The sequence below is a fragment of the Stegodyphus dumicola genome, chromosome 1 (genome assembly GCF_044657685.1).
Source record: "Stegodyphus dumicola isolate Sdum_Otavi_A_Nest chromosome 1, ASM4465768v1".
NCBI classification, from domain to species: Eukaryota; Metazoa; Arthropoda; class Arachnida; order Araneae; family Eresidae; genus Stegodyphus; species Stegodyphus dumicola.
In genome coordinates this window covers 186,072,841-186,094,366 of record NC_140768.1, presented here as the reverse complement: position 1 = coordinate 186,094,366, position 21,526 = coordinate 186,072,841, and the positions used below count along the sequence as shown (strand labels likewise).

The 21,526-nt window shown below is 32.3% G+C and overlaps 1 protein-coding gene across 1 annotated transcript in view; it reads left to right on the top strand.

Annotated features, from left to right (window-relative positions):
- Window positions 1-21,255, top strand: part of Sas10 (UTP3 small subunit processome component Sas10) — a 78,961-nt gene extending 57,706 nt beyond the window's left edge. Inside the window, exons 11-16 of the mRNA XM_085823762.1 lie at window positions 7,499-7,632; window positions 7,763-7,811; window positions 9,073-9,176; window positions 15,130-15,202; window positions 18,407-18,514; window positions 21,073-21,255. Of these exons, the coding sequence (XP_085679888.1) occupies window positions 7,499-7,632; window positions 7,763-7,811; window positions 9,073-9,176; window positions 15,130-15,202; window positions 18,407-18,514; window positions 21,073-21,162 (558 nt within the window). The 3' untranslated portion in view covers window positions 21,163-21,255. The remainder of the gene's footprint in view (window positions 1-7,498; window positions 7,633-7,762; window positions 7,812-9,072; window positions 9,177-15,129; window positions 15,203-18,406; window positions 18,515-21,072) is intronic.
- Window positions 21,256-21,526: the final 271 nt, after the last annotated feature.

Here is a 21,526-nt window from a genome sequence, read left to right as displayed (position 1 = left end):
AAATCTTACGCGTGGTATACATATAACGCATAGCTTCAAATTAAAATTTAATAATATACAGGGTGATTATAATTAAAGTTCCACTTTGTAACGGTGATAAAAAGAAAACTACTGGATCAAATATTATCGAACTTGGTAACCATGTAAAAGAAGTCATGGAAATTTATTTTCCACGAAAAAAAAGAAAGTTTGAAACCTCACCACCAGGGAGAAATGGCGCTGTATGCAATATTGTTAAACAAAATATGGGTCGGAATCTAACTTAACCTTTTGTTACACGGGTTTAATATGTTGTATACTCTTAAGAAACTTTGAAGTAAGCAAATTACTATTTAAAGGCATTAAATTCGATAAAAGATGAATGTGCCATCTGTGTAAGTAAGGAATTCGTCCGTGAAAACTATGAATTAGCGAATAGAAGATGTGAGATCGCAAATCACTCGCACAAGTGCATACAATCTGGAAATCATTTTCTTACGGATCACTAATTTGTTATTTTTGAAGCCTGAATTCTGCCCTAAAACGTGAAGATACTGATTCAAAACGCTTTTAATTGATTTATGCCAAAGAAATCCCTCATGTTATCTACCTAGTTCCATTGCATTCTCCTACTGCATTCGATTGCGTAGCAGTCATCCCACACCAAGACAGCTAGTTTCATAACTGAACCAATTTTCTCTGAATAGCAATCGGCAGCGGGACCACTGTGATTGCAGCTCGTTTAGAGTCAATGTTAAAATGTTTCGTGATACATGAACTGCAGAAACATGGCATTTTAGATACTCCGATTTTTATGCAGGGCTGGGCCCCACCTCACATGTGTCGCACAGTTACTTAGGAAACATTTCATGAATGAACGTCTTATAGGCCAACACTTGCCCTCTTCCCACCAGACCTCAACCTCTGTGACTTTTAGCTATGGGGTTATCTCAAAAGCACTGTTTATGGTGACAATCTAAACAGTTTCGCAGAAATGAAAAATGTGATACACCGACATGTCCGTAACATTCCTCCTGATATGCTAAGAGCTGCTGTTGAGAATGCAGTAACAGGATTTAACATGCTTTTAGAAAATACTGGACGCTACATTGAACATGCTTTGTAACACTTTTCGGAAACGATTAAACACATTTTAAAGCGATGTTTTCATGTCTTATTTCATTTAACAATATTGCATACAGTGCCATTATCCCCCCCCCCCGGTGGTGAGTTTTTGAACTCCCCCCCACGCGGAAAATAAATTCCCATAACCTCCTTTACACGATTCCCAAGTTGATAACATTTTGTTTGTTAGTTTTCCTTTTATGACCATTTCAAAAGGGAAATTTAATTATAACCACCATGTAAATTAAAATTTAAAAGTTTGACAGTTTGGTTCAAGTCCCAGCCTTAAAAATATATATATAAATATAAATTTTTATATTAGTCCTCTTAGAAAGAATGTTTTAAGAAGCTAATTTTTCTCTCGTGTTATAGATTGTATAAAAAAAAACATGATCATTAATATGATTTAGATTGTTTCAGCCAATATAAGAATCGGGCCACTCGATGGTACAGAATAAACACTGCTGGACTGTTTTATTTCTTTGTCATTTAGCAAAAAAATCTTTTAATTAAAATACTTATCCTTTGGACTTCACTTTAAACTTTATTTATAGTTAAAATGCCTAGAAAAGGAAAAGCTATCTTCAACTGAAACGCAGTTGATGTAATTGATATTTTAAAAAACTGGTAAGAATGCAAAATTTATGAAAGTGTAACAATCAAAAAATCTTAATTTTCTTGCTGGGAGCACTGAAAATAAATGTAGAAGGAAAGAAGAAAATTAGGGAGAAAAGTAAGCAAAAATTTGAACGGGAATTTGTCTGTCAGAAAGGCCAAGGTGTTTCGAAAAGTTGGATGCTTTTGAATATACTCTTAGAATACTTCAAGGAATTTGTGTGTTCAAAGAGAAAACACTTGGACCTTCAATTGAGCTTGTGTTAACAGAAAATACAAAAACGATATCATTGCAGATTAAAGTGAAGAGCGACTGGTTTTAGACTATATGGTTGTATAAATTACTTAATAGAACATCATATCGTATCATAAACAAAGAATCCCATGATTTCTCAATCAAATTATTTGAAGATTCAGGAGTTTATCCAGTGATGTATGTGAATGTCACCTAAAGACGTTGTTTTTTTTTTCCCTCCTGATGAAACAGAGGCCGAGCGGTAGAGTCGCTGAACACTTGGTAGTTCGATCCGAGGTTCGAATCCCGCGAACGGGCTAACTGCATGGGCGTTTTCATGGTTTTCCTCATGTGTAATGTGTATACGAGCCAGTTTCCTTTAGAAAATCCTCCTCGAAGGCATCCCTCCCTTTAGGCAGATAGTCCTAGTGTGCTTTGTGAGAATTAAATAAAGCAATACCTCTTGATGAAACCAGTCTTTCCTTTTATCTCATACCTTCAAAATGCTTAGCCTCTAAAGACTGATAAAGGCTCTGATGGAATTAATTTAATTGGATTATTAAGTTACAGCAAAGCAGGGCTATCTGCCTAAAAGGTAGGATGCCTTTGTGAAGAAATTCCTAATGGAAACCAGCTGGCATACACGTTACACGTGAGAAAATCCTTGAAAATGCCATGCAACCAGCCCGTTTACCAGGATTCGAACCCCGGAGTGAACTACCAGTGTTCAGCGACTTTACCGCTCGGCCATTTGTGGGCCTTCATGAAATGGAAGGCAATAACTTTATTTAAAATGATTGTCAGAAATACCACGATGTTTCGAAAAGTTGGATGCTTTTTAATATAGTTGCAGAATGCCTGAAGAAAAAGAGAGGAAAAAATAAATTTTACGCAAAAATTTGGTATTTGTACTTTTTTTAATTTAAAACTTTTTCATCTTATGATATTTGATTCTTGAGATTTCAAAAATAAAATATTTGACTAAAATATGAATAACATTTTAAGAAACCAAAAGTAGGATAAAAGTGTGTAAAGCAATGGGCACGATGATAAAACTGTTTAAAGCGGTGTATGCAAGTCATCCCAAGTTACAATGTTGGTTATACATCTCTCTTATTTATATATATCTTTTCTGAAGGGAACATTGAAAGGCGTGTTAACTGTGCTTTACTGTAATTTCTTTTTTAATATATGTAGTTTTGAAATGCATCGTACTTGGGGTTACAAAGTGTTCTTCCGAAACGCAATTCAAGTAAATAAAATCAAATTCTGGAAAATTTATATTAATAAATATATTTAAAATGCTCAGTCCAAATGAATAAATAGAAAATTTTAAAATAATTATCTGAAGAGACAATGCAACACTAACAATTAAAATAAAAGTCTAAAAATTTGAAAATTACCTAAAATAGTAACTATGACTAAAAATATAGTATAAAGAAAACTATTTAAAAAAAATAAATGATGCACCTTTGATTTAAACTATGCAGTTTGAATGAGTAATAGAAATTTTTAAAGCAGTTATTCAAAAGAAACTATGCAACGTAAGCAATTAAAATCAATTTGAAAAAGAAAAAAAAATTGTTTAAAATTAATAACAATTATAATTAAAAATATAAGATAAAGAACATTATTTGAAAGAAGGAATGATTGAGTCTTTTTTTTCCTCTCACGCACTATGTAAAAATGGAAATGAAAATAGGTTGCCACATATTAAGAAGTTAGCCAAGTGAACTAATTTTGGCACAAACTGAATAAAAAGCGCCAACATAAATTGCTGAATTTCTCCGTAAATTTCGCACCAAATTTTACAAAATTTTATATTTAGGCATAATTTGAGTCGTAGAATCGAAATATGTAAAAAAATTCTTATGTTATTTCAGAAAAAGTCTGATTTTGTGTCAAAATACCTAATGTTAGAATAGTGATATATATAAATCTAATATATATCCTAAGTTGCGCTTTCGAGACACAAAGAACGCAATTTGAATTTCGTGAATCAGCCTGGTAGAATGGGAGATATAGAACTGTCCCATTTTTTTTTAGCAGTATACATGCTTTTTTCATTGCTATTTATTTATCTAATTTTTGTTTTGTTTTATTATAGTTTTATAAACATTTCTTCTCTATTTTTTGCCTCCCTTAAAATTTATATGTAATAATTATGTGTATTTTTTAGTATGAATTAGATTATTATATTTTATTCTGTTAAATTTTGTGCATGTAACACTTAGAATTTTGTAAACAGTGAAAAAATTTTTAAATATAGTTTCAAAGTCGCAACAACAAATTTTATCATTAAATTGTAAACATTTGGCAGTTTCTTGCAAAATTTGGCTGCATTCTGGAATGTTTCAAAAATAAAATGTTATGTATGCAGAAATTTGTTTAAGGAATTTTTCTTGAAAGTTCCAGTAATCTTTTTGCCCTCTACCCAAAAGTAAAATTACATATGCATTGGCAGAAACCACAAACTTTATCAATTCATAATACAAAGGATGTCTCGAAAGTTCTGTGAATCAGAAAACAAACAAAACATGAGAAAAACAAATTTAAACGGTGTTCAAAGTAATTATTTTATGCTACAATTTGTTATTCATAACGTTCATAAAGCTTCTGAAACTGCCAGAAAAGGCATGATTTCAGAATTAAGGCCCATTTCTATTAGTGCGATACATGTCCTACTTCTGCATACACATTTATTTTTAAAGAAAATAAACTTCTGACTATCTCAAACTGCTATAGCAAATGAGATAGGCATTAACACACTTTCTTTTTTCTTTTGAAATAGGTAAAAATTAATAATGTGCTTTAGAAATAAAATTTGATAACCTTTTAAATATTCTACCGCATTAAAAATTATCTTAAATTTGTACTTCTCTGTCTTGTATACCTTTTTTTGGTTTACATGTATTTGTAAACATATCTTTTATTTTGAATATATTTTAGCAGTTAGTCTAACCTCAATCAAAATGCCATTAATTTTTTTTTTTTTTTTTTGTAGGAAGCATACATTCCTTAGATAACTATAAACATATGTTTTTCATAATGTTCATCTGGCTGAGAAACAGAAAGAAATTTGTAGGTGTGATGACTTCGTGATTTAATAAGGCCCCATTTAACAAGACGAAATGAACATTTATTAAAAAGATGGTTCAAAGCGTAACAGTAACTCAGAGCTGTACATTGCTCCTACCGCAGGGCAAAATCTACATCCTTCCTCTTCTGAGGCTAACATGCAACTCTCTTAAAATACATTAACCCTTCTTCGAGAAGAGTTACATGCGCCAAGCACACTCTCGGAACAATTAATATTTTCAATATCTAGAGTTTGTAGTGCTTCTAGAATTTCTCGTTATTGTAAATAATCCATTTAAAGTGGTGGTCTTGAAAATTGATACCTTCATTATCTATTTCGTGTTGGTTGGTAATCGTAGTAGATTTTGATACTTGTTAAAAATCTGATTAATTTTGATTCTAGCATAGGATGGGTGTTTGAAATAAATTGTACAAAAAGTCTTTTTGTGGAGAAATTATTTTTACGCAATTTATAATAGCAAAAGTCGAGTACTAGATCTTTAATAATTTGGTAGCCAGTGTATTTCTCCTTAAAAAAGTTGAGAATTTTCCATAACATATTGTTTTTGAAAGTGTGGAGCAACTTTATTATATACATACACATGCACACACACACACACATTAATCAAAAAAAGGTTATTGCAAACATCTAAAAAGAACTAATTAAATAAATATAGAAAATAAAAATATTTAAATTAACAGTATTACAGTGTGACATATTAATAAAATATAAATATCAAAATACAATGTATAAACCTGAAATAAGGTTAAAAAAACAGTTTCTTTTGCCAGTTTTTTCCACTATGCAAGAAATTTACCAACCCTGGTTAGAGCTATATCCTATTGTTTGTATCATATTATTTATTTTTTATTGCTTGAAGCTGAAGCAGGATTGAGTTATTTTTCCCTATCATGCATTCTTAGATGCATGATGGATAATTTTTACAGATTACGAGGGCTATCCAGAAAGTAGATTACGTTTTGGAATAAAAAAATAAACAAAGTATAGGAAACAAATTTTATTATATACAGATGAAAGCCACACTCAAATACTACTTTTCTACATAGTCACCATACAAATTAAGGCATTTATCGTAGCGATGTACGAGCTTGGAAATTCCTTCGTCGAAAAATTCGGCCGCCTGCGCCTTCAACCACTTCGTTACCTCTTCTTGCAGCTGTGCGTGGTCATCAAAACGCTGCATAGCCAGCCACTTCTTCATTGCTGGGAATAGGTGGAAGTCGCTCGGTGCCAGGTCGGGACTGTACGGCGGATGAGGAAACAACTCCCACTTAAAAGATTCAAGAACTTTACGAGTGACATTTGCCGTGTGGGGCCGGGCGTTGTCGTGAATCAACAAGATCTTAGAGTTCAACATTCCTCTGCGCTTGTTTTGAATTGCTCTTCTGAGTTTTTGGAGAGTTTGGCAATACCTTTGAGAGTTTATTGTAGTGCCTCTTTCCAGGAAGTCCACCAAAATTACACCTTTTCTGTCCCAAAAAACAGTCGCCATCATCTTCCTTGCCGACATTGTTTGCATGCATTTCTTGGGTTTTTGGGGAGAACTTGTGTGCCCCCACTGCATTGATTGCAATTTCGTTTCACAGTTCACATGTTTCACCCATGTTTCGTCACCAGTAACGATGCGATCGAGTAAAGAGTCACCATCCTTATGGTAAGCGTCCAAAAAGTTCAACGCTGCAGCCATTCGCTGATTTTTGTGGTCCTCTGTCAAGATTTTTGGAATCCATCTTGCACAAAACTTGTGGTAACCAAGCTTTTCGCTGATGATTTCGTGCAACAAACTTCGCGAAATTTGTGGAAAACTCAAAGAAAGTTCCGTTATTGTGAAATTTCGATTTTCACGGACTTTAGCATCGACTTTTTCGAGAAGTTCGGCGGTCACTTATGCTGGGTCTCCCACTTCGATCTTCGTCGTGAACATTGGTTCGGCCATTTTGAAATCTTATGACCCACTGACGCACTCCACCTTCAGTGATAATGTTGTCCCCATACACTTCACGAAGCTGCCGATAGATTTCTATCGGTTTACAGTTTTTTGCAGTCAGAAACCTTATTACTGAGCGCACCTCGCAGCTCGCGGGATTTTCAATTAACGCAGACATTTCAAACCATCACAGTATCTGAACGGAGCACAGCACAAACCTCTCACTAGCACGGCTAGATGCAGACTGAGCTGCGCAACGCTCTGACCCCAAGATGGCCGCGCTAGCCCCGCCCCTAGCGGACACAGACGGAAACGTAATCTACTTCCTGGATGGCCCTCGTACATAAATGATCAAATGCACAGCAATCAATGGATTGCAATAAAATGATTTTATCAATTTTTCAGATGCACTATGTATTAAAAATCATAATATTAAGTAATGGAAAATTTCCGTTGTGCATGTTTTTATCAACTAATAACATAAAAATATTTAACTGTCAAAATTTTCATACTTTAGTTACTGGATGAATTGGAAAATGTCAATGAAACTATTCTTCCTGAATTAGATATTATTTTGAAAAAACTGAAACAAAATGAGGAAATCAGTTTTGAAGAAGCTGCTCCAAAGCGAATTATTTCTCCTCCTCAAAAGTAATTTTGCATTTTACTAAAATTCTTTTTAAATTTTTCATATATAATCTGTGTTATTTATGCATTAAATTTATGTAGTTTTATATTATTTGATGCTTAACTTGAACTTTCTTTATTTTTTGTTTTACAGAACAGCAACAAATACTGTAAAATTAGTACCTGAGAAACAAGAAAAGAGGGTATATTATTTTCTGTAGTATACAGAGGTTTTTCATAAATGTGACATTAAATATGCATAGAAAAAATTATTGTTCTGAGAAGGTCAAAAATGGAAAGGATGTGCTTCAATGACTTGCAGTTTCAGGAAAAACATGAATGAAGAATTATGATTCCACACCCAGTGCAAGGGAAAAAAATTGTATTTTAATGGTTATAAATTTTGGTAATACATTTTATTCCATATATCATTAAAGAAGCTCAAAATGGTCCTCAAGAAATAATAACCAGGCTAATATTTGTTAAATTTAATATAATTTTTGTAATAAAAGTGAAAAGAATGTTGATAATTTGCATATAATACATGTATTCATTTAAATCCCTTTATTATGCCAAATATTACCATTTACATACATAAATGTAAAAAGAAAAGGTATTACCTGAAAAAAATAAAACTAATGATCCCCCCCCCAAAAAAAAAAACAGAAATACTGTTGTAGAGTATTGTGCCTTTTATGTTAAATTTATGTAGCTTTTACAGGACTCCTGTTTAAAATTTGTTAACATATTGTTACGTTTTTTTCTTCTGATACCAGTTGTTATGTTATTTTCTTCGCTCACATTTGTACGGGACTCTTAGATTTGGAGTGAATAACAATGACACTTGATGAAGTATCCAAACATACTTTATTAGTCAGCATTGTCAGGACAGCTCCAAAACACGTTTTACAGTCGTCTATTCTCGGAACTCCACGTACTCTCGAGACTCTTTACACTACAACTCGCAATACACTCAACGACACACAGAGCACAGCTCCTGACTCTTGGTTCAGTCGTTGCCGGAGCTCAACACACTCTCTCGACGATGCACTAACCGCAATGCTCTACGAGAATCTTTCGGTGCCCTCGACGACACACTCGGCACTCGCTGGCCGGCTGTCAACGCGATCACTTCCGCAGGGATTGACTCGCTAGACAATACACACTCACTCGATGAGAGACGCACACTCTCTGACTGCAGACCAGCAGGGTTTATATAGCTTTTGGCTTGTGTCCAGGAACATTCTGGGTTAAACCGGTTAAGAATTCGTTCCAGAAAGTTCTCCAACCGTCCATGGTAAATTGCCAATTTTGGTGCCAAATGTGGCAACCCTAAAACTGCTTTGCAAGGAAGCCATCTCACCACGCCTTTACATTTCGTAACAATATGTATGTAGTGTTTTTATTGTTATGTATCACATGGGAAATATAAAGTTTACATTAATTTTTATTTTATTATAATAGAAAAATAAACAGTTTGAAACAGAAGCAGAAAAAGAAATCTTTTCATTATATATGGATATGAAGGAGCAACAAAAGAAAGAAAATACAGAACAGGAAAAAAATCTGTAAGTGAAAATTGTTTGGTTTGTAATGATCCTGCATCAATTTTATCAGTCAGCAACATTATGTTAACAGCATTTTTTCGCCTATGTTTCTGTGTAATATTCTGACTATATTTTTATCATTATTATATAGTTGTACACTCAGTCAAAAAAAAAAAAAATGGAACAGTTCTATATCTCTCATTTTACTGGGCTGATTGACGAAATTCAACTTGCATTTTTGCATTTTTCATGTCTTTAAAGCACAACATAGGATATGTATTAAATTTATACATAGCATTGTTCTAGCATACATATTTTGACACAAAATCAGACTTTTCTTGCAAATCTTTTTTTTTTTCCCCATATTTTGATTCTGCAACTCGCCGTAATACCCGAGTCAAATTTTGTGAATTTTAATCAATAATTTGAAAATTTACTTTGGCACACTTTTTTTCTTCTTTGTGCCAAGCATAATTTACTTTGTGAACTTCTCTGTTTTCAGTAACCTATTTCAGTTTCCCTTTCATTCTGCACAAATTGGGGGGGGGGATTTTCCTTACATATATTTTTGCTTCATATTTTTGTTTAATTGCAGCTTTTATTTTTAGATTTTCTTTTTAGAATTTCATTTTAAGTGTTTGAATTGAATGGTTGAACTATAGTTCTTTAAATAGCTATTTTGAAAATTTCTATTCATTTGCATTGTTTACTTTGAACATTTTTTCATATATATAAGTAAACACATAAAGTAAGAAATTTAGAACCAGTTTTACACAAAGACCAAAAATTGAAATTTGTGTTGTGGAGGGGTCATATTGGATGGGCTTATAAAAGAGTTCTTTGTAGTGTAACAATAATTTATTAACAGGTTTAAGTTACAAATATCACATTTAATTTTAAGAATATTACATAGCAAGAGTCTGATACAACCTAACAGGTTCATCACATCATTCTGTTCTGTCTCCATAAAAACCTAAGTATAAATTAACATTGTTATATCAATAATTTCAAATTTTGCCGTGTTTTCTTAGTTATCAACGGCAGTCTGTTCTTAGTGTCTGCCATTATCAAGGAACACATTGAAAAGTTTCTTGTTGCATCTCGACACAGTGGAAATGCTCGATAAATGTGTGCATGTCAACAATTTGGTAGGAGCCCTTGATAGTGTCTCATCTGCCTTTCAGATGTTGCTTGAAGCCAATGTTATTATGGCTGATGCAGGATTGAATGTAAGTGGAGTTCCAACAGCAAGGAACTGGTACAAACACCAGAAGATAACAGGTTCAAAACCCATCCCATTCATTCAGAGGCCAAACCTAGTGACAAGCTACAAAAGTTTCTTGGTCTTCCATGGCATGTGCGAAGACTACATAACAATTTGGCCCACCAGCGGCCAAGCGGTAAAAGTCGCTGAACACTGGTAGTTCGGTCCGAGGTTCGAATCCCACGAACAGGCTGGCTGCATGGGTGTTTTCGTGGTTTTCCCCATGTGTAATGTGTATGTGAGACAGTTTCCCTTGGAAAGTCCTCCATGAAGGCATCCCTCCCCTTAGGCAGATAGCCCTAGTGTGCTTTGCCGTAATTAAAATACACACCAAGACTACACAACTACTGATGTGAAACACATGTTTGAATGCAATAAAAGTAAAAGGGCTACAAAAAGAATTGTGCTAAAAACAGCTGGCAAATTGTACTATGTACTCGGTCTTCTAATGCCGTTCACAGACTTAAATGTCTTTTTCAAGAACTGTGTCTTAGGAAGTGTTCGTCGGATACAGAACTTCCAGCAGACCATCTTCAAATGTATACTCAATGGAGGTTTGAGTTGTCTGATATTATGAACTTGAAAGCTTCTAGGATGATTCTCAATTGTAGGCTAGGTGACGCCAACCAACTTCAAATCCATGCCTTTTCTGATGCTAGCTAAAAGGTATACAGAACTGCAGTGGACTTCAGAGTTAAATATGTTGACAGAATTTCAGTGAACTTAATTGCTTTGAAGAGTCATGTTGCCCCATTAAAGAAACTGGCTGTACCGAAACTTGAAATTCATGAGGCATTACTCACAGCCAGACTTGTGAAGGAAGTAGAACAAATTATAAAACAAAACAGGACAAGTACATTTTATTTTTGGACAGATTCCCAGATCACATTGTTCTGGATTAAGAGACCTCATTGTAAGTGGAAACAATTTGTCTCCAGTCGTGTGAAAGAGATTCAGGCTTTTATCAACCCTGAAGCTTGGTCATACATACTTGGTAAATTGAATATATGCTAACCTTGTGATAAGAGGGGTTAATGCAGAAGGTCTTTTTAAAAAAATGAGACCTGGTGGTCAGGTCCTGAATTCTTGGGGAAAAATTAGGTCTCAGTAAGTGCAATAATTCAGCTTCTGAAGAATATTAGATTTCAGAATTGAAAAGGGGGTTCCTGTGTAGAAGGGAATGTATGTTTTGGTGTAATTAACCAAAATGTCTTGTTTCATAATAATTTGCTTAAAATTACAAATAATTTTTCTAAACTTATTCGTATAGTTTTTGTTTTCAGATTTATCTATAACTGTAGAAATCCAAAAGAGATGAAAAGTGGGTATTTAAAGTGTCAAGAGTTGAGCGATTCAAATTTTTTTCTTTTAAAATTTGCCCAGAGTTGGTGTTTGGAAGAAATTTCTGTCATAATGAAATGTGAGAATGTGAAGAGTAAATGTAAATTATCTTCTCTCAACTGCTTTCTTCATAAAAATGGGCCTATTTGCATTGGAGGATGAATAATCAATTCTAGTATTAATGATAACATTAAACATCCTATTGTCCTGTCATCTAAACATAACTTAACTTGCATGATTGTACAGTATTTCCTTTGAAATATTTGCATGTAGGACCTAGACTTTGTTGCACCTAATACATAAGAAGTATTGACTGTTAAATGTCAAGAATTTGTGCAGATGTGCACAAAAAACAAAGCAGTCTTAGAGCAACAGTTGATGGGCCAGCTGTCTAAGGAATGCATAGAACTTTCTCCTGCATTAACAGTTATTGATATAGATTTCGTGGGCCTTTTTTACACGAAATTCAAAAGTAGAGGAAAGGGGTATTGTGAAAGATATATGTAGCATTTTATGTATGTTTTTGTACACTAGACTTTGTGAGTGATTTAACATCAGCAGGTTTCATTGCTAGTTTGAAAAGATTTTTCTCTAGGAGAGGTAAGTCTTCTAAGATTTTCATAGACAATGTATGAAATTTTATTGGCATAGATGCTGAACTAAAATGACTTCTAAAAATTATAAATTCTCCAGATGAACCATTGGTTCAATATTTCACTAAGGGGGAAAATGATTGGCATTTTAACCCTCCTGGATTTTCTAATTTTGAGGTATCATATGAAGCTGGCATAAAATTCCTCAGCTTTCATTTAAAATACCTAGCCGGAAATTATAATTTTACTTTGGAAGAATTTCTTACAGTCTTAGCGGAATCTGGAGGAGTTCTAAACTCCAGACCATTGACTTCATTGCTAGCTGATTTTCATGATTTTAAAACTCTAATTCCTGGGCATTTTCTTATTGGGAGACCCATCACAGAACTGCTAATTACAGATATCAGTGAAAATAGGCTTAGCAAATGGGAAAAGGTTTCTAAATTCTCTCAAATGATCTGGAAACTTTGGAAAAAAAATTATTTTTATAATCTGCAAGAACATCATAAATGGCAACTGAGTAAGAACATTGTAAAAGTTGGGACCTTAATGCTGCCAAAGGAAGAAGACCTACCAGATACTAAGTGGTTAACAGGAAGAGTGAGGAAATATCCAGTGGAAGTGATGGGAGAGTAAAAGTTGTGAACATGCACTTGCCACAAGGCAATATACGTAAAAAATCTGTATGAAACATTCGTGTGATATCTGTTTATTAATTATCGTATTTAAGTTCCATTTACGTATTTGATATTTCTGTCATAACTCTTACTATACATTCTATTGTGTTTAAATAATAGAAGTATTGGATTACGAATCCAACTGTCAGAGTGTATTATGAATTTGAAGTTCTTCTCTTGCGTCAGTTCAGATCATTCAGTCAGCCATGAAGAGAGCATCTCTCTTTAGCTGTCGATATGAAACTGTAATTGTAAATAATTTTGTATGTTAAAGTTTGTGTTGTAAAAATTACAGTAGTCTGTTAATTCGAGGGATATTACGAAACATGCAGGTATGCCTAGAAGTTCATATACTTTAAGATGATGGCAAATCACAATAATTACAATGAAATTAGAATCAATTCCTTGAATTAGAGGAAGATGGTTATCATTTCAAATTAAGATTTAGAGATTCTCATTTTAAATTAAGAACCAGAAAATGTAATCTCATAGAGAAAAGGATTAAATTTTAAAGTAGGTAAATGGACAAATTCGAAGCTTGGCCTTGCAGGATGCATGATTTCCTGCCTCAATGTCAATGAATATCCAGCCTATGAAATACATTTTTGAATTTTGAATGTTGGGAGATTTCTAAAAAGGAAATTAAAGAGTCCTGTTATTTCATAGATTACAATAGGTACAATTTTTTTTTAAAATGTACTAGGAGATGTGACAGTTTTTGTTTCAATGAATTAGAACCAAACCCATAATATCTTAAGTATACCTGTATTTGTATTGATATTTAAGCATAATATGAGAATGTAGTTCATATGAACCACTGCAAAAGTAAATATTCTGCCATATATTACTAGTACAGATTTTTAAATTTTATAATCAATTGCCTGCTCCTCAGTTTATATGAAAAAAAATATTAGTTTCATTTGCAAATTCAACTAGACTACTTGTCTCTTTTTTTTTTTTTTTTTTCCAAAGGGGCAATTTGCCTAAAAGGACTATTAATTTCGTTTTGGCATTTCACGTTGTTTCATTTTTCAAATTGTTGCCACCAAATATTATCACCCTGTATTATATTTAAAGAAATTAAATAATGAAGAATCTGCATAAATGCATGTATATTTCTCACACTGTGATAAAACAATGGTACCTAGAGCCATCAAATTTTGAATAATGTAATCCTTCAAATATGGGTATCTGGAAGCCATTTCATATTTTGTAAAACTTAAGCGAATTTTTGATTTACACACTCAATGATTTCAAAGCAAGCAGTGGCAACATTGTATAGAAAAAATATTTTTATCTCTAGCGTGAGATATTGTGTAATGGAAATTCTAAAGATATGCTCATTTTAAAATTATTTTGTGATATTGCTCTTGAACTGAATTTTACGGTTTAAGTGTGAAGAACATAATAATTAATAAATAAAGGTAACACACAAAATGTTAAAAAAACGCCCCTTTGGATGTAATTTAAAATTTGAAACCTTTCAGATTTTTTTTATAAATTTATTCTATATTTAATATCTGGATCAAGGAAAAATCTCAGTATCTCAGTGATTAAAAAAAAAAAAAAGGTTTTGAATGAAAAACGTTTAAGAAGTGCCAGTTTAAAAATTCTGCCTCTTCTTCTTCTTTTTTTTTAAATTGCTTCAAAGATAAAATATTTTGCAAATTCTTCACAGAAAACGTTTCCCTTTAACCTTTTTGCTGCTGATTAGTAAATCACTGTTGGCAATACAAGAAAACATAAAATATAATTGATATAACATCTTGATTAAAATGAATTAAGTATGTTTTCTATTTGTATAAATTATGGGTTAGTATTATATCGTACAAATACATTTTTGATTGATGATTTTTATAGCATCTAAGTCATTTCTTTATGTACTTGTCACAGTTTAAAACAAAATTTCAAAATATATTTTACTTTTTGATAGAAACATATCATTTGGCCAAAGCTGTGAATTTACAAAATAGCTGTTTCAAAAAAATATTTAATATGCTTGAAATGTATTGGATTAAAAAAATAATAAAGTTGTGATTGTTATATATTTTTACATGTATAATGTTTTATTTTATTTATGATTTATATTTTTAATTTAGAGGTGAAATCTGTGAAGAACCTATGGATATGGAGGAAGATGCATCTGGTGAAAAAAGGATTATAACATATCAGGTAACTGTAGAGTTGCTTATTTTTTGTTAATCAAGCAACTGTTTCTTCAGCAAACTGTAGCACAGAATATATAGTATAGTCTGATTGTTAAGAAGGATAACTGAAAGTCAATAATATATTGACTTAGCAGATGTCAGTGTTGTCGCCACCCAAATAAATGCCAAGCCAACACTCAGTATTCTTTTTGTTTAGAAACTGAACCTCTTCATCCCCCCCCCAGTGTTTTAAGTTAGATCACAGACTTTTTCAACCATACTCTCACCTGTCCAATTTGCTATATATTTCTAATTTTTTTTAAATTTTATATCTTAATATTTCATTGCTCACAACCATATAAGAGCAATTTCTCCCTCCCCCCCTTTTTTTTTAATTAATGGCATGCTTGCTACATGTATGAGAGTAGATGTGTCTAAAAACATCATGTTATGCTTCTTCCGTGAACATCAAGCTGTAGGTCAAATAGAACGTATCAGCCAATGTGCATAAAATAAGATACAATCTGCTCATTAAATTTCTATGATTTGCTAAATAATATGAATTTCAAATGCTTTAAGAAAATGTTAAGATTTTTTGTGACTTTTTGTCATGGTTATATATCTGCAAAAAAAGTAAAATATTGTTTTATTTTTCAAAAATCTTTTACAGATTTCATCAAGAACAGTGATTTTATTTGTCTCTACCATTTTTGGATTTTGCACAATGGAAGGGTCAGTATTCTAAAGTATGCATATATACAAAAAGCCCAAGGACAATATATACTGTATTTGAAAAATAAAGAAATATACAAGGTGTCTAAAATCAAGAAACCCTATTTCAAAGCTGCCTACAAGTGAAACCAGTGATCAGAAAATTGTGAAATTTTAATGAAATTAGTCATAAATAGCATCATCAAAGAGCATTTTACTTTAAAACCTTATAAAGTATTTATCCCGCCTTCTTAGAAGGCCTTCATAGTGTAATGGTCAGCACACTCAGTGCATATTCAAGAGGTTTGAGTCCTGGCAAGGGCATCACTCATTTTTCAAGTCTCCTGCTTTGAAATATCCTAATGTCTCTACAGTGGTGCCCAAACTAAAAAAAGGTGGTGGATGACGATTCTGGACCACCAGGATTTGGCGACTGGGTCCCCTAATCCCCAGTTGCTCTTTAAAAGGGGGATGCATGCCTTCATGGTGTAATGGTCAGCACAACTCGATGCATATTCGAGAGGTCCCAAGTCCCAGCGAGGGCGTTGCTCATTTTTCATGTCTGAGCTTTGAAATAACATTCTCAGAGATTTTGTTTTCAATGTTCTTGTTGTTTGTTCACAATAACAATAAGTTTATGAGATATTATCCTTATAAACTTTCACTAGTGCATCAGTTCTTTCCACATGATTTTTGACTCTCGACTCCAGTTCTCACTTCAGTTTCTTGCTCACTTTGAGCTCGATTCATAGTGGCCTGGAAATATCCTCTGGACAGATGAAGTGCATTTTCCTTTAAATGGTGTATTAGAAGTTCCATTGCATTCACCAAAAGTGAAGTATAGTGTGGATTTTCTGTTTTTTTTTTTTTTTTTTCCCTCTCTCTCTCTCTAACAGAATTTGTAAAATTGCAAAACTATTGTGGCTAAATGTATAATTTATTAATATTTTGACCTCTGGTGGTCTGTTTGTAACTTTTTTTCTGAAAGAAATTTTCATCCCTTCATTAAGTCCACCACAAAATTTCACAATTTTCTCATCACTGGTTTTTGGTTTTGCTTGTAGGCAGTTTTGAATATGGTTCTGTTTCCCTAAAACAAAGATCCAAAAATTTAATAATGTGGAATGCCTGTTTTTCACCTTTTTATTGGAGCATAATCTGCCACTGAAAGCCTGTGATTATGCTAAAACTTTATGTAGAAAAATGTCCGGTAACAAAATCGCTAAGATTACTCAAAGAGCAAAAGTGACTGCAGCTTTTAAAGAAATTAATATAAAAAATAAATCTTGAGTTGCTGCATTAAAACAATTCTATTCTGCCTTTCTACACATAAAAGTAATAATACTGATGAAAAGTGTATCTTGCAAAAATGCTGTTTTTTAAATATACTCTTCAGGAACTGAATGTGGTTTACTCAGTGTCTCTATTTTGAAAGGCTTACTTGAAGATTTGACAGGCTTTAATACAGCATTGTTATTATAGCTTTGAAGGAAAATGCAGTTTCTCTGGATAATTGTTTAGCTGTTGGTGCTGATAATACACCAAGTAATGGCTGTTTGAAGACTAGTTTTGTGCAGCCATTTAAAAAAAAAAGACTAAGAAGAAGTAGAAAAGAAATTCAGATTTGCAGATTATGAGATGCACCTTAATTTTTTTAATTTAAACAGCTGGAAAAGATGCAGCTTCTTTACCGGTAAATGTAAATGAATGCATTTGTAATATTTTCTGTATCTTGTAAAGCAATCTTAAATTCCAACAGCTGCATAATACTAAAGTGAGAAACATTTTGACACATGTGTATGAACAGATTATGTTTGAAGAAATGTTTATATTAAAATCATCAACCATTTAAGAGAAATATTTTTAATTACAATGTCTGTAATTTCAGAAACAGAAATGTTTAAAGTAAATCAGGCTCAAAATCCTATGCATTTGATTGGTTGAATAAATTTTCCATGATATCAAATTTTTTTAATGGGAATATTTGTGTGTGAAAGTGACTATAGGCAAAATTATAGTGATAATTTTTTTTACATAAAACTGCCAATTTGGGGGAAAAAGTAATGAAAATGACATACCTTGGCAAGAATGCAACAAACCTTTTGTTTACTTTCAACATCTCTCAGTGAGACATCTTGACCATATGAAAATTTGTCTTTGTTAAATTAGATTTTACTGTATGTATAAAGCATTAATATTTGAGGTATTTAATTTTCTAACTATTCATAGCAGTTGAATTTTAAAAATAGCTATATTTACTTTCTGAAAACCAAATACAGAACTGATTTGCAAAGGAATTATGGTTTGCTTATAGAAGTTTAGGTTTTGTGCATAAACAATTGAAATAGTTTTTAAGAAATCATATGGCAGAACTCTGCTTTTTTGTACCCATTGATTTCCCAGTTTGCTCTAATTTAGTAATTCAAGTTAATCATTAAGTACATTAACATAGTAAATACCACTTCTTTAAAAACCACTACAGTTTTTTTTTTAAATTATTTTTTATTAAAATTTTCAGATTGCCAAGAATAAAGGTTTAGTACCCCACCGCAAGAAGGAATACAGGAATCCAAGAGTTCGTCATAGAATGAAGTATAGGAAAGCAAAAATACGTAGGAAAGGACAAGTAAGTACAAGTTTGCATGAAAGCATGTTTCGAAGACACTTAACATTAAATATTAGTCTTTCACTGCAAATTATTGTATTATCCAGTAAAAGTTTTCCTGCTAGTTTCCAGCATTCCACTGTTTTAACCAGGGCTATGGAGTCGAAGTCGGGCAGATTTTGGGGTAAAAGGAGTCGGAGCTGGAGTCGCTAAAAACAGGTCAACTCTGACTCCAGTTTTTGTTGGACAGTTTAAATTTGAAAAGAAATTAAAATGAATTGAAAAAAATTAATCACAATCTTTTTATTTATGGACAATATACATTAATAAATGGTTATTTTCTATTTTATTAACATATTATAAATAAATATAAAGGAGGAAGATGGATGTGATATTTGCCATTAGTGATTAAACTGATTCATTTAGTTACAAATCTCACTGGTAAATAAATTTAGGTGAGCAGCAATAGCAGCAAAAACTCCCAAATTGATGCCATTCTTAGGAAGCGAGCAAGAAAAGGAGCAGCGCGTTAAATTGATAAAGCAGCGTGATAAGGAAGTACATATTTGATGATAAAGAGGTTGTTAGAATTAAGAACTTTTTTAGAAGATGTAGATAACTCTAATGTTCCATTAACAGAAAGACTGTGGAATGATCTTGCAGAATTGGAAACTCTTTCTACACCATATATAGCCACAAAAAGGCTGAAATCTGAAGATTTGACAGGAGGCAAGAATGGAAGAATGTGAAGTTTGTTCTTTCTGAAATGGAGGGCAGAAGGAATCATTTCTTCAATGAAGAAAATATAAACTAGTTTTCTAGACAATGAGATCTTGTTGGGTTCAATATATGTAGATCCCAAACATTGAATTTTCTTGGATGACGAACAAATTAAAAAGGCAAAGAAAGCCATCTATGAACTTTCATAAAGAATGAAATTATTCTCAGAACAAATGAAGAATTTGAATCAAGACAGTCAAACTGCAGACATTGCAATTGAGTCTCTATCATCCTTTTCCATTGATGAATTAGATTTTGAGAAATATTTTTGGATAATATTGAAAAGGCTAAGGCAAAGCGAATGAAAATAAACAATTTCTTTAAAGGCCATGTACAAACAAGATTTCTACATGGCCTTTAAAGAAATAGAGAAATATGATTGTGCTTGCAAGACACCTCTTTTGGAACTTATAAAAATCTATCCTGAAAAGTTAAGAAGTAGACCTAACAGTAACAGCTCTTCCTCCTACTCAATTTAGTGTGGAAAGACTCTTCTCAGCTTTGAAATTTATCAAATCGGATCTATGGTCCTCCAACAAAGATATTGCCGAAGCTATACTGTTTCTTAGAAATAACTAATGCCAGTTTTTCCATTTCATAATAAATGTTAATTAATATAAATAATCTGCTATGCCATCAATGTTTTTTTTTTTTTTCCCTGTAACATTTATTACTTCTTTTATATTACAGAAATAAGCTGTAACCTATGTGTATATATTTATACAGTAGAATTCCAGAAATCCGCAAAGCTTGGGACCAGAGGTTGTGCGGATTTCAAGACAGAAAAGATAAATTCAGACTAAAAGTGCAAAATAAATAAGGCGTATTAGATACATTTAATTAAATTATTATATACATTATTGCAATAACTTATTATATGAATTAAATTATTATTACATATATAAATTGATTATTCATTGTATTAAATATACACAGCATCGAGGTTTGCCGATTTCGCCTCATGCAAAGATTTCTGGTTTCCGATTCCGGTGTTAGAATCACTGTTGCTGTAAAATATCAACAGCTTTTCTTTATTTTTCCGTATATCATACACAGTCGTAACGCAATTCCATATGATTCTGCTATAAACCGAGGAGCAGCACCTGTCTCCATCTTTTGTAGAATTTGCATTATTGTCAATGCAACGTGTTTACATTTTTCAACATTGCAAGCAGTAAAATCACGAGTGCGTTTCTAATCTGTAATTGTATTAAAAAGGGCTGAAATTTAAAATATTCTTAATTTATCTACAAAATATCTGGATAAAAAAAAAGCAGCGCTAAATAATCTTGTGAAATAACAAAGCTCAGAAATTACAACAATGGCAATCGTGAACTTGAAAGAAGAGCTGAGTGAACCGTCTGTTTTTTACCTCAATGCAGGTTAGAGGGAAAAAAACTTTTATCAGGATGTCAATAATTTGGTATTTCCTTTATGACTCATTATTATTTGTTAATTATGATGTTATTATTCGGCAAGTATTTTTTTCTTCAATATTTCGTACTCAATGTTGCGGTTTCCATAACCTATAAATTGAATGTGTATATTCTGAGAGGCAACGCGGATTTCAGGTCGGCAGATTTTCCATATTTGACTGTATATGAGGGAGTCGGTCAATCTACCTACAATTCTCCCTACCGACTCCACAGCCCTTGTTTTAAGCAATACTTTACTGCACTTTTAGATTATTATTTTCTTTAAATACAGTCTAAAAGTGGAGCAGTCATACTGTGAAAAATTTTAAATATAAATTCATACTTTAAACTTTTATAATTCATTGACTGTTGTAATTACTTTAGGTCCGAGAGGTTGTAAGAGAATTAAAGCGATATGAAGGAGAGCCCACTGGAATTTCTACACATGTTGTAAGGAGCATAAAATTGAAATAATATTTTGATGTATATATTTATCTTTAAACATAAAATGTAATTAACATTTATGTATAGATATTATTATAATAAAATTTTTCAAATGTTGAATAATGTTCTTTAGTAGTAACATGTATGTTTAGAAATAGTTTTTATTCATATAGGTATAAGAATGGTATAAATTCCAAGACTCTTCTTAATATTTACATTTAACTTGTTTAATTTTATAGAAAATTTGTACATTTTAAGGGAGACTGGCAAGAGTTCCTTTTCAAGAAACAAAAATATTCTGCACATTGCTTAAATAAATGAAACAACTAATTTATTAATAATGAAGGACGTAACATCCCAGCTCTATCTGTTAAATAAAATGGTAACAAAAAGC